This window comes from Condylostylus longicornis, unplaced genomic scaffold (genome assembly GCF_029603195.1).
Source record: "Condylostylus longicornis isolate FDR11 unplaced genomic scaffold, ASM2960319v2 ptg000075l, whole genome shotgun sequence".
NCBI classification, from domain to species: domain Eukaryota; kingdom Metazoa; phylum Arthropoda; class Insecta; order Diptera; family Dolichopodidae; genus Condylostylus; species Condylostylus longicornis.
Window position 1 is genome coordinate 3,346,313 of NW_026578043.1, and position 18,597 is coordinate 3,364,909.

Genomic DNA, 18,597 nt, shown 5'->3' on the forward strand with positions numbered 1-18,597 from the left:
AAAAGTCAAATATTCAATACTTAAATTTATAGCCTAGTTTTTACTCTAATACGTAACAGAACTTTTAATATAAATTAGCATTTTATTTATAATAGTTCTAACTATTCCCGCATACTTTGGAATGTTATATTCTTGTATACAAAGGACGCATATAACCTATAACACTGCTTTTGAAATAAATATGTTTACTGAATAAATAAATATGTTTACAGGTTTAAGCCCTTACATTAATTTTATTAGATCGATTATTTTAAAAACGTTTACTTCTAATTACAAATCTGGCATAATGAATCTTAGTTTTCCATGTCCTTGTTCTCTTAAATGCTAATATGCCAGATTTTGTATAAACGGTATTTACCTACTGCTTGTTATTTACGAAATAGAGAACATATCATTTAATCTAGCATCATTATTTACTAGACCGAAGCTCACAAAACATATTCTTTTCCGTAACAGTTTATCGAAAATTTAGAAAGATATCGCATCAGAACATCTGAAGTTCTTAACATTTAAAACTGATAGTTTAGTGCACTTATTTACCAATTTTGTATTTTAATTTTAACAAATTTTGCTTCTTTTCACTCTGCGCGAAAATAGAAAAGTTGTACGTGGGAACAACAAGTTATTAACATAAAAATTTAAAACTGCAATTTTTTATTACACTAAAACTTAGACATATCTTTCTTCTGTAGCGGGGTTAGACTTCTGGCCAGATTTCTTGTTCTTATATGATCAGATTTTTACTACCCTTGCATTAAGTCCGGTTTTTCCATAGAAAAAAAAAAGACTACTATAAAAAGGCTTTTAAAAAAGATTACCTCCATATTTCGTGGTCAACATATTTCCTGTCATTCGCATATTAAAATAAACTTGTCTTATAGGCCAAGAAAAAACAAATTGGTTTTTTTATATTATTTGAAGTAGAATCTTATAAAGTGGACCATTGAGTGGTCCACTTTAGAAGATTCTACTTCAGCTCGTTTACTGAGTTATTGTTGAAATAATAATATAATATCTTTGAAAAATATTGTTGAATGAAAGATTTATGTACTTAATGTCATTTATCTTTCTATATTTCGTTATGAGGAGGAACAAATTGTAGTATTAATTTGATTTTCAGTGAGCTATAGTTAGAGTACAAAAATATAGAAATAATATAATATACATAAGTAATTTTGATTTTACAAACTTTGGAACAGAATTATAAATAAGTAAGCCTTAAGTTTTTTTGATAATATTGTAGTTAGGTTTTGTATTTGGATCGATCGACTAAATATGTTTAGGTGTTTATTGAGTTGTATTCGATAAATTCATTTTTAATTTTCTTATACACGTGATCTTTTCAGGCAACTTTTGTTTTATTGTTATAGCAGTTTATGTTTCAATTCAAATATTTACTTTAGAATCAGTAAATTTAGAAAATAAACGATAACCTTTATATTGTAAATCTTTTTTAAAAAATATTTTATTCTACACTTTTTTAAAAATTTTCGGGATTCACATTAGATTTTTAGCAGTTTTCCAAAAAATTTTTGAAAAAAAGTGCTTATTAGTTTCACTATGTCCGTCCGTTCGTGGACACTTTTTTTGTTTACAAAACTTTTACACCCTTGAAGATAGAAAGCTGAAATTTTATATGTGCATAGATCTTTACTAGAAACTTACTTCCTTAGAGCAAAATTTTTACCTCTCTCCCCCCCTCTAGAAGTTATACCCCCCCCCCCCCCCCCCCCAAAACCCTAAAAATGGCCTATTTTAACTATTTTGTTGCAATGAAACCATAAGCATTTTTGAAATTTTGTAAACGCAGAAAGGCAGCGGCTTGCTTCCCTTAGCGCGGTATACTATAATTAAACTTTAGAAAAACAAAATGGTCGTTCAAATTTACCGTTATCTAAAGTCCTTTTTTTCCAAATTTTTGATGCCGTTTTTCTTCTACACCCCAGCTTGTAGAAGTTTGAAAGGAGGCTTTTAGACATTAACAAATAGTTCATTTCGTCAGAAGAAAATTTTTTTTCATCTCCACCCCCTCTCAAGTTATCGCTTCTTGAAACTTGTAAAATTTGAATTTTTGACACCCTATACTTCCGAAACCGCAAGCTTTTTCAAATTTTTATAAACGCAAAAAGTTAACGGTAAATTCCATGACATTAAAAAATATAATTATTTTTCTTAACTCACACAATTAAACCCTAAAATCGAGCATTATGTTTACCCCACTTTATATTAATTTTTGCTTTATTTCAAAGACTGCATATATGCATCATCCTAAATATATGCAATCCTAGGAATGATTTTAATAGTGTGATAGGTATACATAGACAGTGATGTGATGGCTTTTGAAGCAATCGGATGTGCTTTATAGTGAATTGATAATTATAATCATTTCCACAAAATAATTTATATTTTACACAGAAACATTGAATCAAATTAGCTATATAAAATTTTAAAGTGCGAATATAAACTAATAATTAAAACAAAAAGTAAAAACAAAAAAAAACAAAAAAAAAGGAAAAAAAAAAAGTGCAATAAAAAACAATCGACCGCATGGTCGGAGCGACTATTAATGCTCTAAAACATGTGATTGATAAAAAAATCAAAACTAAAACTGATTTACATACTAAGATTACAACCATGTCTACGAAACTGGAAAATAGAACATCCAACACCAATTTGCTCAAGAAAAATAGACAATTGAGGTTAGATAAAGCTGATCTAAAAAGAGAGTTGCAGCAAATGAAAAAAAAGTTGAATTCCTTATTAAAGCAAAATGTAGATGTATCTGACAACAGATTTAACATCCTTAATATGGAAACCGACACTGTAAACAATCCTGTGAACGAAGCAGAACCAATTCCAGGTACAACTATCAACAACGATGACGACTGGATACAAGTCTTGCGCAAAAGAAATAAAAATAGAAAAAATCTCCCTTTGGACGAAAATGTTGAAACAACCACTACATCTGATAGTAATACAGCATTCAGTAACAACAATAAACAGAATTTCAATTCACAAAAAAAGGTAAATAATTCACCACAAATGAAAAAACCAAAAAATGCTCCACCAATTAAAATTAATGATAAAGACATAAATGCTATTAAAAAGTTATTAAAAGATCAACTAAAAATCGACAATTTTTTGATAAAATCTATGAGTAAATTTCGACATGTATTATATTTACAAACCGATGTTCAACACTAAACCGTTTGCGACGCACTAAAGTCTGCAGAAGTAGAATGTTATACCTATACTCCAAAGCAAGAAAAACCAACAAATTATGTTTTAAAAGGTTTACATGGAGACTATGAGAGTGAAGAAATCTTTAACTTCCTTAGGAATCTTAATGTAGAAAATGTATTAATAAATAAAGTTATTCGACTTACAACAAAAAAATCAACTCTTGAAAATAAAAAGTTACCATTCTTTATAGTTCAAGTAGGACCGCAAAGTGAAATTAACAATCTCCTAAAACTAAAATCTATTGACAACCAGATCATTAAGTGGGAAAAATTAAAAAAATCTCCTATAATTCAGTGTACTCGCTGCCAGAGATTTAATCATTCTGCATTTAATTGTAATATGACACCACGTTGCGTAAAATGTGGGAAGGATCATACAGCAAGCAACTGCAATTTAATCAAAAATGGTCCAGCAGAAAATTTATTTTGCATTTTATGTAAATCAGCTGGTCACCCTGCATCATACAAGCAATGCCCTGTTTACAAGCAAAAATTCGAAATAATGACGTCAAATAAGCAAATGAGTAAACAAAAACAACTAAATAAAATTAGTCAAGTCAGTAATTTTATAAATCCAAAAATATCATATTCCAGCGCCGTACTAGGTAATGCTACAAATAATTCTAACCCATTTAGCAATAATTATGATACTAACATTACTAACAATAACTATGTTAACACAGATCTTTCAGTAGATATGAATAATAATTTAGGTCGAATGATGAATTTACTGTCTGAACTCAATAAAAATGTAACATTGTTATGCCAGGGTCACAAAGAATTGGAAAATAAATTGTCAACTCAGGCTGAAAGAATCGATTTTTTATTTGAAACCTTACATGGGTGAATCAAATCAGCATAGAAATTTAAAATTTATATCAATAAATGTTAATTCATGCAGATCTATTGCAAAACAACTTTCTTTGCTCGATTTTTTAAATATCAATAAGCCTGACGTAATGGCACTATGCGAAACAAAATTAGGTAGTAAACAAAAAATTTTATTTAATGATTACAGGATCGTAAGATTTGATAGGCCTGATAATACTGTAGGCGGTGGCACTGCCGTGCTGATAAGAAAAAATATAAAATTTTCTACAATTAAGAGTAACATTATCGGCAACTTCAAGTGTCTTGAAGCTTGTGCGATAAAAATTTCTATTTCCAACGGGAAAAACCTTATTATAGCTTCTGTTTACGCATCTCAGCGTAACAGTTCCTTTTTTCAAAATGAATTTATTGACCTACTTAATTTGTTGAACGTTACTAGTTCTGAAAATTATTTTCTTATTGCTGGGGACTTGAATGCTAAACATGAGGCTTGGGGCAACACTAGCCACAATAGTAGAGGCCAATTTCTAAAAAATTTAATACAATATGATTCCGTTAGATACAAAATTGCACTATACGCGTCTAATGTGGCTTCATACACGAGACATAATTCTTTTTTAGATCTCATTTTAGCTGACCCAAGATTAGCACTCAAAACGGATGCCATAGGTAAATTAGAAACTCTCATTTACGATAGTGATCATTTGGCTATTAGTACGGATATATCTTTAGATAATGATGATTTGATAATTGGAGTATCTGACTCCATGGAGTCGGGATCATTCAATTATAAAAAGGCAAACTGGAAAAAATTTAAAAGCAGAATTTCAACATTGATTAATGAGGATATTAATATACATAACTTACCCAATAATAGAAATTTATCGAGAACCGAGATAGATAATGCCCTACACACAATTGAAAATATAATTCACACATCAATGCGATACTCCATACCTGTATATAATACCAATATTAATAGCTCTGAAATGTATAGTAATAATTTAATTAATAAATTAAGAAAATGTAAAAGTCAGATTCTATCCGCAAAATTTCAATTGTTAAAACTCAGTGTTAGTAGCTGCGACCCTGTTATACAAAGAACAAATGCATTATTAAACAATATTAACTCATTAATTAAGCAAAACTTACGCTTATCCACAAATAAATTTTGGGAAAATAGAATTAAAAATATTACACTGAAAAAAAATTTTAACGTTTTTGCTGAAATTAATAAAATGTACAGAAAAAAAACTACCAATAGGGCGGAAAAATATTTGATCCCTGCTTCGAATTCCCAACTTTTAAGAACGGCGGGCTTGAGTACTGTTAATTTGAGGCGTGTTAATAATAATTACGTAATTGAAAAGGAACAGGATATTTTAAATACAATGGCAGCGCATTTATTCCAAACAAATGGGTCTACTGTTGGTAGAATATCTCCAATAGAGCGTAATATTGCACAAACTATTAAAAATTTCAATACATTTATACAAAATAATGAGGAGAATAACATTACATTGCTAAAGTTTAGTAATCTAAATCGTTCAGATGGGCCAAATTTGGACCAAAGACTTGCGGGTTTTTTTGCGACTCCTAAAATTATTAGGGATATACTACACAATTTAAAAAATAAGTCTTCATCCGGTACTGATAATATTCCTACTTTAATTCTTAGAAAAATTCCAGACCTATTAATAGAAAAATATTGTATAATCTTTAACAATTGTTTAAATCTTTGTTACTTTCCGGAGGCTTGGAAGGAAGCCCAAGTTGTTATGATTAAAAAACCTGGTAAATGTGCATCAGAAATCAATAACTATAGACCCATTAGTTTACTACCAAACATTAGTAAAGTTTTTGAAGCATTCGTAAATCGTATTATTATTAGAGTAGTTGAGGATAAGTGTATCATACCGGATAATCAGTTTGGATTTCGATACATGCATAGTACCACGCATGCTATGACAAAATTTTCATCAGATATCTGCAGATATATTAATAACAGGTGTTGTGTGGCAGCTTGTTTAGTGGATCTGGAGAGAGCATTTGATACCGTATGGCTTGATGGATTAATATATAAATTGCTAAGATATAAGTTCCCGTTGCACTTAGTTGCCTTAGTCAACGATATGATACGCAATAAGTCTTTTAGGGTTGTGGGTTTGGAAAACCATAGCTCCAAAAAATTTCGCATAACTAATGGCTTACAGCAAGGCACGGTTAATTCTCCTTTGCTTTTTATTATTTACATTAGCGAATTGCTTGATTGCCTAAACAAAGTGTTAGGTTCTAATCATAGCATTGCGTTCGCCGATGATTTAACCATCTATTCGGCCGATCCGGATCCAAAAATGGTTCAGTGCTTTCTTCAAACTCAATTTAATAAAATTTCGAGATATTGTAGATACTGGAAACTAAAAATTAATTATAGCAAGTGCGAAGTTATCTTATTTAGGGACACTATTAATAGGGTAAATCAGAATATCAAAAAGCACTGGAAAAATTTCGGGCTCAGGGCTGATGGGGGTTTGATTTCTTTACCACACAGTAATAGTGTTAGATACTTAGGTGTTACATACCATCATTTGATGAATTTCAAACTTCATGTTGAGAATCAAATAGGGAAGGCAAACAGAGCCTTTATGTCTCTGAGTAAATTATTTTACTCTAAAAATCTGGATTTTAAAGTCAAACTTCTATGTTATAAAACCTTAATTAGACCTATTCTTACATACGGCTGTCCAATTTGGTATAATATAAGTGCTTCTACAATGGAAAAATTAAGGTTATTTGAAAGGAAATGCCTCAGAATCTGTACTAATCTCATGAGAAAACCTGAAACTAATTTTCTCCACTTCTATTCTAACAAGGCGGTATATGAGGCTTCTGATACTTTGAGAATCGATAGTTTCATAATTAGGCTGATTCGAAAACATATTCAAAGGAGTTGTACTGTTCATAATAATTCTTTGGTTGGCCACGCTTATTATGAGAGCGATGAATATATTCGCGATTCAATGACGACAGGTTTCATACCTCCTGAAGGATTTGTGTTTCTTGACAAAAATAATTATGTTGAAAATTCTAATTTCATTCCAATTTTGTATCACTTCAAAAGACATGCTAGTAATAAAACAATTCCACTAGACTTGAATACATACAATTTATCAAATGGTAACCTTTTTATATACGATACTAATATTATTCATAATAATAAACTATACAAATCTGAATCCTATTTTTGGAAAAATTAGTGTATAAGTTTTTTTTTAATTAGACTAAGTAAGTTTTTATTAGATTTTATTTTTTTCTTTTTTTTTTTTTTTTTTTTCAAGGAAATTATTTTTGTTTTTCTTTATCTTTTATTTATATTTTTTTAAGCTATAGGTTAAATATTTTATACTACTCCAAAAAAAAAAAGAAAACTGAATTTTTTTTCACTAAATTTTTTTCTCAGTGTAGTAAACATAAAATTATTATTATTTTACAATACTAATTTAAACATATTATCGTATTAAACTTGAAAAATATTATCGCAGGTAGAAAATGGCCTTAGCATTTAAATTTCGAGAAATAAATGAGAGAGCTAGAGCATTAGCCATGTGCATTTGTAAATAATTTAAGATTATTATTAGAAAGTTATTTTAGTTTTATTTGAACTTTTGTAAAAAACATATGTGACAGAATAAATAAAACATTAAAAAAAAAAAAAAAAAAAGGTATACATAGACTGTATTAAAAAGCAGAATTTTCACTTGTTGAAGGGAAAAGTGCTACAATACAAACCATTGGTTTGACCCAACTTTATTTAAAAAAATATCGAAAGATTTAGTAAATAATTCAAAAAGTTGTAATAGCGATTTTTTCAATTTTTAATTCAAAACTTAAATTAAATTTGCCTTTGATCGCATTTTAAAGACCTCTATATAAAAGATTAATATACGTAATTGAATTGAGTTCTTTGTTCTAAACAGGCGACCAAACTTAATATTTTAAATAAATAAAAAAACGTGCTGTTAGGGTCACTTACGTCAGGGTAAACGTACACTTTCGTGTATAATTTTCATATTTCATTGTTTTTGTTTAGAAATGATAAAAGAATGTCTGCACTTTTTTATTCTTGCTTTAAATCGGAAGAAAAAGAGGAAAATTTTCATTTTATTATTGTTTGCACAATAAAAATTCCGCGAATCTCATAAAAATTTTTCTTTTATTTTTTTGTTCTTATTTGTTTTATTATTTATTTGTTTGCATGCTTCAATTATTTTATGTTCATATCACGTCACTCAAAATTTAATTCGTTTCTATTCGATTTTAACTTTTTGTTATGCATCTAAATAAATATTTGTGTTAGTATATGTATATATGTATATGTTTTGGTATATTTAATAACATCGTGTTACCCCCTGCTCTTTCGTTTTGTGTTTTTTTGTTCTTCTTTGTGACATCAGGGCAGACATTTTTGACACTTAAATAAAAGCGACCGCCTAATAATCACAAATGCAAAAAAAAAACAAACATTTCAAACGAAAATATCAAAAAGTTAATTGAATGGCGCAAACCACGCTTTACTATTAAAAAAGGATATAATAAAAGGGTTAAATTGGGTAAAAATTAATAGTTAACGCAAAGTTGATGAACATAATATTATAAAGTTTTTAATTAAAAATAAAACGGAAGAAAATGGTACTCGTATCGTTGGGCTAAACGCCTTTAAGATACTTAAAACAACAAAGTCACAACTGATATCCACTGCTTGAAAAAGAGAATACAGTGGAAGCTACTTATAGTCACTACTGTTTAACAATTTCGATGTCAAAAGCTTTACACGAATGGATAAAGATGGTCTTTGTAAATTTATTTTAAAATTGATGATGGATACTATTTACGAAACTGAAAAAAGGGTTCGTGGAAAAATTACTCTAACCCGATTTCCACAAAAAAAAGTAGTAAAAATAAATCCCTGTATATGCTTTTATTTTACCAAAAATTGTAATTACCCGTTCTATCAGTAAACAAAGGTGATATATGAAATTTTAAGCAAATTTGTTAATTTTGGCAATAAATACGACTCCGGGTGTAAAGAAGGGACCATTAAAAGTCCGAATTCCGTAAAATATATGGAATATTTCTTCTTGAGCCATAATAGCTGATTCTCGCTTTTCACATATGTAACAAATTAAAAATCAATCAATAGCTTTGTGTTGTTACTGCTTTTGTGCCAGTATTTTATTCCAATTAATTTGCTTTTTCAGTATCAGAATGATAAATTTGGTATGATTTACCACTTTACGATACAAAAATTTGAAAAAATTTAAAGATCGTCGAAACCAACGTCAGAAGGAAGGGGAAAATAAAGAAAATGTCTCCTATTATTATTTGGCTCTCTAAAGCTGTTACCCTGCTAGTATTTTTTTTTTTTTTTTTCCTTCTTCACTCCTAGGAGGAGTATAGGGCTAGTGCATGATATCTATCATGTCCTAGTTTCTACAGTCATAGAGAGTTAGCTAGGTAGGTGACTAGCCTACCGTAGTTTTTTTTTTTATTTATATTAAATATTTCAGTTTATTAATATTTACTGTTCATTTTTCTTAGTCTTTAGTATCGAATATTATGAATATTTGAAAATTACTTGTATAATATTTATAAGTATTGCATATTAAGTTATATAATATTGAATATAATTTTTATAGTGACCTGACCGGGGTTTGAACCCGAGACGCTTCGGTTAAAGGGCCGGTGCATAACCACTGCACCAATGGTCAGATTCCTGCTAGTATAATTAATAAATAATAATTCTGATTTCAGGGAGAACCATTTTCCAAAACACAATAATATAGACGAATTGTTTAGTAACTTATTAATTTTCAATTTACAACATTTCTAAAATAAAAATATTTCTATACAAAAAATAAATATAATTTTTTTTAAAATATATCTGAATATTTGAAACTTTTACATATTTACAAAAATGTAAAACGTATAAATTTAGTTTCTAGAATTTCTTATTCAGAAATGCTCAAGTTTCAACTAAAATTTAAGGAAATGAATTTCACTTTTTAATTAACTAGTTAAAAATTCCTCAATTTATTTTATATTTGCACGTGCTGATTTACATGAAATTGAACAATAATTAATAAATTGCAGGAAAAATATTAAAAATTTGAATATCAAAGCGTTAATAAGCGGTCAACCATCCCAATTAAAAATATTATTTTAGTTGAAGATCAATAAATTTAAATTCTTAATAGTCTAATTTATTAACTGTTTACCCTTTTTTCTCAATGATTATCCAAGAGATCTAATATATATCCGGTTTATTAAAAATAAGATGTAAAATAAATTTTATTTATCAAATTCACTAAATAATTTGGATTAGCTATTTTTTGTATAATTTTTCTTATTTTTTTTTTTAAATAATTAAGCATTATTATTCCACTTTAACCCTATTTATTACCCATTATAATTTTTAATAAATAACTCTATTAACTAATATAATTAACAAATTTTTTCTTTCATAAATTCATAGTTACAAAAACTAACAAATTCTAATCACCATCATAATAAAAGGTTATCTTTATAAGATTTTCATTATTATTTATTGTTGTTCTCTCGATTTTTTAGCCGAATATATGAAAAGAAACCGCATCAAATCTGTTTGATAATTTATTAAAAAAAATTTCAAGGGCTCAAACCGGACAAATATATTCAACAGTATTTTGTTAAAAAACACAAAAAGTTAAATAGGTATGTATGTACGTATGTATATGTAAGTATATAACTTTTTGAATGGGCTATTCAAATTTTGAATCGCCCCTTTTACCCCACATGCCATCTTATTTGAAAAATACTTCTTGTTATAATAAATTATGTAAAAAAAATAATGTTAATAACATATTACGTTTTGAAATATTGAGCTATGACGTTACTGTAAGACTATGTGTGTTATTATACAAGTTATCCGGCACTTGATCGTATTCCTGCTAGTATTTTATTTTAAATTTTCAATAAAACTGTTATTGTTACATTTTTTTTGGTTGCTACTTAATATTTGATATCAAAATAAAACTAGGAACTCCGGCTTTCATTTTCAGTTAAAAAAACATGAATAGTCATTTGTAAAAATGTAAAATCGGCCCGCAAATCAGTTTTCGAGCCCTGAACTTTCCAAAAAATTTATTTGTTCATTGTTTTAATATGAGGAATTCAAATATCAAATTTCAATGAAATCGGTTGATTATTTCTCTTTATATACGCAAAAATGTATATTTGGCCCGTATAGTAAACGTCCAGTTGCTGACATATCTGATTTCTTCCAAAAGTTAGGAGGTTTCACGGTCGGTCTAGCGAAGTTTATATATAAAATTTCAAGTAAATTGGTTGAATATTTTCTTCAAAATGGTCAAAAATGTAAAACAGGTCCGCTGAAAAGTGCAGTTTCCGCGGTCTGATATATCCCAAAAGTTGATCAATCCGTGCCATGGTCGAAATAAACTTACATATAAAATTTCATCAAAATCGGTTCAGCCGAACTTGAGATACACGCGTACACACACAGACCGACAGACCGACAGACCGACAGGTTGCTAAAAATAGTTTACTTGCACTTCCCTACTATGGAGAAGTGCATTCCCACCGAAAACTCGATATGCAAAATTTGTTGCCATCACATAACCTACCTATTGTAAACACAATACGGTTGTTAATCGGTAAATATATGTTATTAGTTTTTGTTCGTCAGCTTTGATTATATCATCTTGCTTCAGAAATACCATCGAATCTGGACCACCCTGTACATATATGTATACAACATAAACAATATGTTTCGTTATTTTTATAAATTGCGTACGGTTATGTTGAAGTACGATACTAGTATTTGATTCATTCAATTATTCATTCATTATATTATAATTTATGATTGAAGCTTGACTACCCAGAAATAATTTCTGAACATTTTTGTTACTATTTTTCATGCTTGTATTTTGAATTCCGTATGTACTAGTATGTCGCTACACATTTAGATGTAGTGTAACTTGTAATATGCATATAATAAATCTTGTATAAGAATATATATACACTCATAGGTACAGTTGTACTAATCATCAATACAGACCATAGGCCACTCAATAAGTACTACGTGTGGAACTACACAGAATAAAAATAATGAAAGTAAAAATTTTTTAAAAACATGATGATTTTGTGGCTAAAGAAAATCATTGATATACTTGGTTAAAATACAATAAGATATTTGAATAATCCAAATTGTGATTAAACTTAATCCCGAGAATTTTATGTTGACATTAAGTAAATTTTATTGTATAATATGTTTGTATACAAAAATTTCATATTTGTAATTGGAAATGTTTTTATATCATACATTTCGAGGTACAACTCTGTTTATTTTAAACAATTTTTTTCGATATTTATATAAGTAAGTATGTTATATTCGAAGCCCGAACTTAAAGTTTCATATCATTTCGGAAATTTTAATGCTGGTTTTTGGGATCTATGTAAGTATACTTAATATTAATGGAAATCTTCGATCATATATTGGCAATATCAAATCAAATTAAATTCATTTGACGACAATAAATGTAATAAATCATATCTGAACTACCAATCAAAACACAAACAATAAAAAAAAACTGCTGGAATAAAACAAGTGCTGTGACATATGTTATATGTTATCAACCGAAGATTAACATTACAATGCTATAAAATATAAAATTTCAATAAAAATACAGCAAAAATACAGCAATTCCCATTTGAAATTTCCATAGTGAACACATCATTTCTAACTGCAGTCTTTGCTGATATTATATATAGAGCCAAAACATTTATGAGTGTAAACCAAATAGACACAAAATATGCTACAGGAATAAAATGAAACAACTAATGGGTTGGTCAAACAAATATTTAATAAATTTATTAAATTTAATAATGCCTTTGGTCATAAAATAATAATAACAATGGAAAAAAAAACAGCTAAAAAATTGTAAGAATTGAGGTATATCGATTTTTTTAGATCGATTAATGGGTATTTGAGTAAATCAAGAGGAATATTTTATGAAATATATTTGTTATTGCAGTCATTGTTAAGAACATTGATCTCTATTGATTGACTAAATTTTCAAATTAATAAATTTTATAATAAACGTTTGAGAAACGTTTATAATATTTTAAAAATTTGGAAGAAGTTAATGTTAAACATTAGATAAGACAGCTTGTATATATATACAACGTTTAGCATATAGAAGTAGTGGGGGTAAATTTATAAAAATTTGGAATTTTTGATCCATATGTTTAAGAAAAACTCGCCAAATACGACTACAATCTCGTTTTCAAACACATTTGAAGATTTTAAACACACTTATATTGAACATATTGAATATTTATATTGCAGTGTGAATAAGCCAACATTTATCGTGATTTAATATGCCTTTTAGTCACTTTTTGCGATCACTAACGATGTAATATGTACATTAGTTTCCAAAGCTTTTGATTTTACTTTCATTATTGACTGATGCATGTAAATTTTGAGGTTCATTTTAAAGACTTTAAAATGAAATATTCTTTATTAAAATAAAATAGAAATAACTTAATAAACTTAACCATATATGCAAGTACTTCGTACTTCATAATTAGTGATCATAATTGTTACTACAAAACTTAATAAACATATATAGCATGTACATCCCATTATTTCAGGTAAACACTATACATGCATTATTATAATACATGTTACGTATAATTTATTTATTTATCTATTATATTTACAACACGATGTTAAGAACAAATAAATGATTTTGAAAATAAATTTTGTAAAAATATTTAAGATCATTTTGATTGCAAGACATGTGCATTTACTGGAAATTATATAGACGTATAGTTATAAATTGAAATGATTTGTGTAAATCAATAACTTCTTGAAGAGTTTTTAAAATAAATTAATTAATTTGTAAAAGAAAAATATTTTTATTTACAAAAGACTAAGAATCTTCATAAATTCCAATAATAATGACTCAATTATTATCGATTCTTTTATGCAGGCACGTAATAAATAGGAAGCATAAAGCAAATAAACAACGTTTTTCAGTTAAATTACAATAATAATTGGGCGAAAAAAATTTTAAACAGAATTTTGCCTACAATTAAAATAAATTTAATTATAGATTTGCATATGCGAATTAAATGAATTTCAATATGGGCAAATTACCGTATGTATAAGTGATCAAACTGAATTAAAATCTCATTAATCAAAGTTATTTAAACACGATGATTTTTATACAGTGACTAGCTTTCAAACAGAGAGCATTAAACTCTTATAATTTAAATTTAAATATCTGATTTATATTGTTTTATATTCAATCCAATGCGATCCATCACATCAACATTATAGATAGTTTGAAGACATATTTAGTTTGAAAATACATCTGTAAAATACATTGAAAAAAGGGGGGACTGAAAATGAACATTTTTATTTAGATATCTAGTGCATAATTATTGGTGCCAATATAACATAATATAAATTAAAATTTCCGAATGTAAATGAAAGAAGGACAGTTATTACTTTTTTTAAAATGTATACAAATATTGTTTTCCGAAACAATCCGAATGTACGTTAGCCCCGAAACTTTTAATATGTGTACAAGGATGCCAGAAATCAGAATACCAACATCAGTACTTCCAGAACTCGTACGTATAAGAAGGAATTCGTACTTTCCAGCTAATTCATTACGGACTCATTCAAATTACACAACTTACTCCAACTCCTGAAAAACGGCTATTGAATGGCATTAGCTCCAACTCCTGAAAAACGGCTATTGAATGGCATTTTTTTCACTTCTGCAAAGGAATTCCTAATTTAAGGCCTTAAATTTTTCAATGTTATAATGTATGTGATCTGTAGACTGTATTTTTAATCACAGAACACATGAATTTTATTTATATATTTTTTTTTATTTCAAATCATTAATATCTTGGTAAAAATTTCTAAAGACCGTTAAATTTAATGTTACCGAAAAAATGGAAAGAATTTTATGAATCAACATTTTTTTCAACATTTAACTAACATGATTGGTGATGCCCTCAATCTTATATTGTCAATCTTTCACCTCTCTACTCAAGTCCAGCAAAGTGAATCAAATTTAATTAGATATGCAATGTACTTGTATTTCTAACATGTATGTGTAATTATACACATATACACTTAATGTTTGTAGCTAACAATTGAAAGGTTGTTATTATCTTATCGCTTTGACCATATGATAAAATCCTCAAAGAAAAATATTTTTTTCTTTATTTTTTCGTAATACGTTAAGATTTATATGCAATATACTTAAAGTATGTAAGGTGTGACAAATTGATTTTTCTGCGTTTTTGTTAAGCGTTTCATTTATGGAAATGCCTATTTCTTACAGCATCCTTTTGAATAGTTCTTCTTTTATTCTGAATGTGAAAAAGTACATTTTTAGCTTAGATACGCGTCAATTGTAATCTAATAGAAGAGATCTACAATATAATTTGAAGGAATCGGATTCAAAGAAATGATTACTTCTTTATTTTGAGTTTATTTTTTATTTATAGTTAAAAGTTAAAAATATTATAGAGATTTTGATCAATTTTTTTATAATTTTGAAAAAGCGGAATTTAATTTTAAAATGTAGATATTAAAGCACAAATACATAATTTCTTGTTCTAATTCTTAAGTACAGTCGAGTCGTATTTAAGCAACTCGCACAAAAATAAATCGCCTTTACTATAGCAAAATTGATTTTATTCATTTTTTTGTTCTTTCTTCGTAATTTGCAAATATTTAAAAAATCTGAAAAAAAACTCTTATCAGTTTCAATCATCTGTCTGGCTATTCATCTGTTCGCAAAACGTCTACATGCTTCAAGATGAAAAGCTGAAAATTTCTAAATCTTATTAAAACTATTAATTATTTTTATTTCTGTTGAAAGAATTAATTAAATTCTTAAAATTCGTGGAAGTTTAATTTTTTGACAAACTATTGTGCTAAAACCGAAAAAAAAAGTGCTTATTTGTTTCACTCTGTCCGTCAAGCGAAATTTTTGATTTCGTTTCTTCTAGACCCCAGCCTGTATAAGCTTGAAATTTTAGGGGCTTTTAGACATTAATAAAGAGGCTTTTAGACATTTCGTTAGAAGAATATTTTTTTCCATCTCCACCCCCTCTCAAGTTATCGCTTCTTGAAATTTGTAAAATTTGAATTTTTGCCACCCTATATTTCCGAAACCACAAGCTTTTTCAAATTTCTATAAACACAAAAAGCTAACGGTAAATTCCATGACATTAAAAAATATAATTATTTTTCTTAACTCACACAGTTAAACCTTAAAATCGAGCATTATGTTAACGCCTCTTTATATTAATTTTTGCTTTATTTCAAAGACTGCATGTATGCATCATCCTATGTAATCATTACATCCCAATATATGTAATCCTAGAAATAGCTTTGTATATGAACGAAAATAATTTTAATAGTGTGATAAATATACATAGACTGTATTTAAAAGCAGAATTTTCACTTGTTGAAGGGAAAAGTGGTACAATACAAACTAGTGGTTTGACCCAACTTTATTTCCTATCCAACAACATAACTTTCGATTCCAACTATTGACATTGTCATTAATTTGGAAATAAAAGAGTTTTGAAATTGCAAATGAACCAAGAAACCATCTAATTAACATTTTTATCTTTAAATTTTTTCTTATACTCTTATTTCTGTTAAACTTACCTTTACATTAGCAAAGATTTGCAAAATTAATATAATTTGATAGATCCTCATAACCGTTGGTTCCAATTTCATTCCAAATTAAAGAATGATCGGAATGTCAAATGTTTTTCGTCTCATTTATGTTATAAAAATAATTATTTTCAAAAGAAATCTTTATTTTGGTCACGTTAAATTCCAATTCGGTTCTGATGAATGATTTTCCATCTGAAAGAAAAGAAGTGATTAAATATATAGTTTCGCTGTAATGAAAATAACAATTTACTGATATACAGTTACAATGTACAACATACAATATTAAATTTGTATGCAAATTACACTTTCAAAACCAATTTTTAGACATTAAATCCCAATATAACAATGAAATAGAAGCATAACATTTGCAAATTAAAAAATGCTAGTAGCTAAACTGGGTATAAAATTTCTTGTAATCGCAAATTAGCTTTCTGCTGTTTATAAAGCAGAAATCAAGACACCAAATTCATTTTGTCTTTCATACTTTAAACATACAATATTTATGCCTTGAATCATTTTGACATTTCGAAATATTTAAATTTGTCTTTAACATTCATATGCAAACACATTCAACTATATTATACATACATATGTATATACATTCAACTATATTATACATACATGTATGCAAACATATAAATTATACAAATTTAACCCTTAAAAATCCTACCACTTAAGCGTCATTTATTTTTGAAATTAAAATAATCAATTTCACATTAAAAGCAATTATTTTTAAATCAAAAATAATTCTTGTACAAATTTAAAATGAATTGTTTTTAAATTGTAGAAGTTTTAATAATATTGTGCCAATAAGCATTAAAACTACACTTATATTGTAATATTACAAAATTAATTGAGAATTGTTATTCGAATCTAATTTTTAATATCCTCCAAGATACAACAAGTTTTTGATTATTCAATTTAATTGTTTAGATCAATTACAAAATTGGTATGAACCAGTAATTCTCTATTGATCATTCCATCAATCAAATATTATCGTTATAATTTACTTTGAGTATCCTTTAACAATATATGTATACGGTAAGATGCTTCTAAGAAATTCAACTATGTTGAGTAATGTATCTGAAATATTAACAATACAACCACACATATAAGCTTTTGCATACGATATTTCCATAATATTTATTTCATTCTGATACTTTTCTATTTCATTTGATTTTGAAATATTCAACAACAACGCAAGACACATTATATTTAAATCAAAAGAAGCTCCATTTTACTCAACGCTATCAGTGTCGCAAGTACCTTATATGCATGCATACATAGGGTATAATTACGATTTTAAAACCACTGTCAAAAATTTAATTGTTAGAGTTGAACTATAAACCAATTATAAATTTTCATAGTTTTGTAATTAAAACTAAATTATTATTTAAATAAATCTCGCATTCTAAACGATTTAATAAACTTTTCAATAATTTTAACAAAATCTATAAAGTACAGAAAGGCCAAGTACATACTTAGCATTTAACATTTTTTAATTTTGTAATTTTTATTTGATTTTTATTTATTTCCAATAAATACGTATTCATTAATTAAAATATTTTGCGTTTTTTAGCACTTTTCGAAAAAATTTTGGAAAAAAGTGCTTATTAGTTTCACTGTGTCCGTCCGTCCGCCCGTCCGTGGACATGTTTACAAAATTTCTACACCTTTGAAGATAGAAAGCTAAAATTTTATATGTACATAGATCTTTACTAGAAACTTATTTCCATGGAATACAATTTT

At 27.5% G+C, this 18,597-nt stretch overlaps 1 protein-coding gene across 2 annotated transcripts in view; it reads right to left on the reverse strand.

Annotated features, from left to right (window-relative positions):
- The window catches only part of LOC129612596 (uncharacterized), an 81,456-nt gene that overhangs the window by 24,616 nt on the left and 38,243 nt on the right, over positions 1 to 18,597 (reverse strand). For both annotated transcript variants that reach the window (XM_055526285.1, XM_055526286.1), the window contains exon 2: positions 16,837 to 17,040. In XM_055526285.1, coding sequence (XP_055382260.1) covers positions 16,837 to 16,908 — 72 coding nt within the window. In that variant the 5' untranslated portion in view covers positions 16,909 to 17,040. The remainder of the gene's footprint in view (positions 1 to 16,836; positions 17,041 to 18,597) is intronic.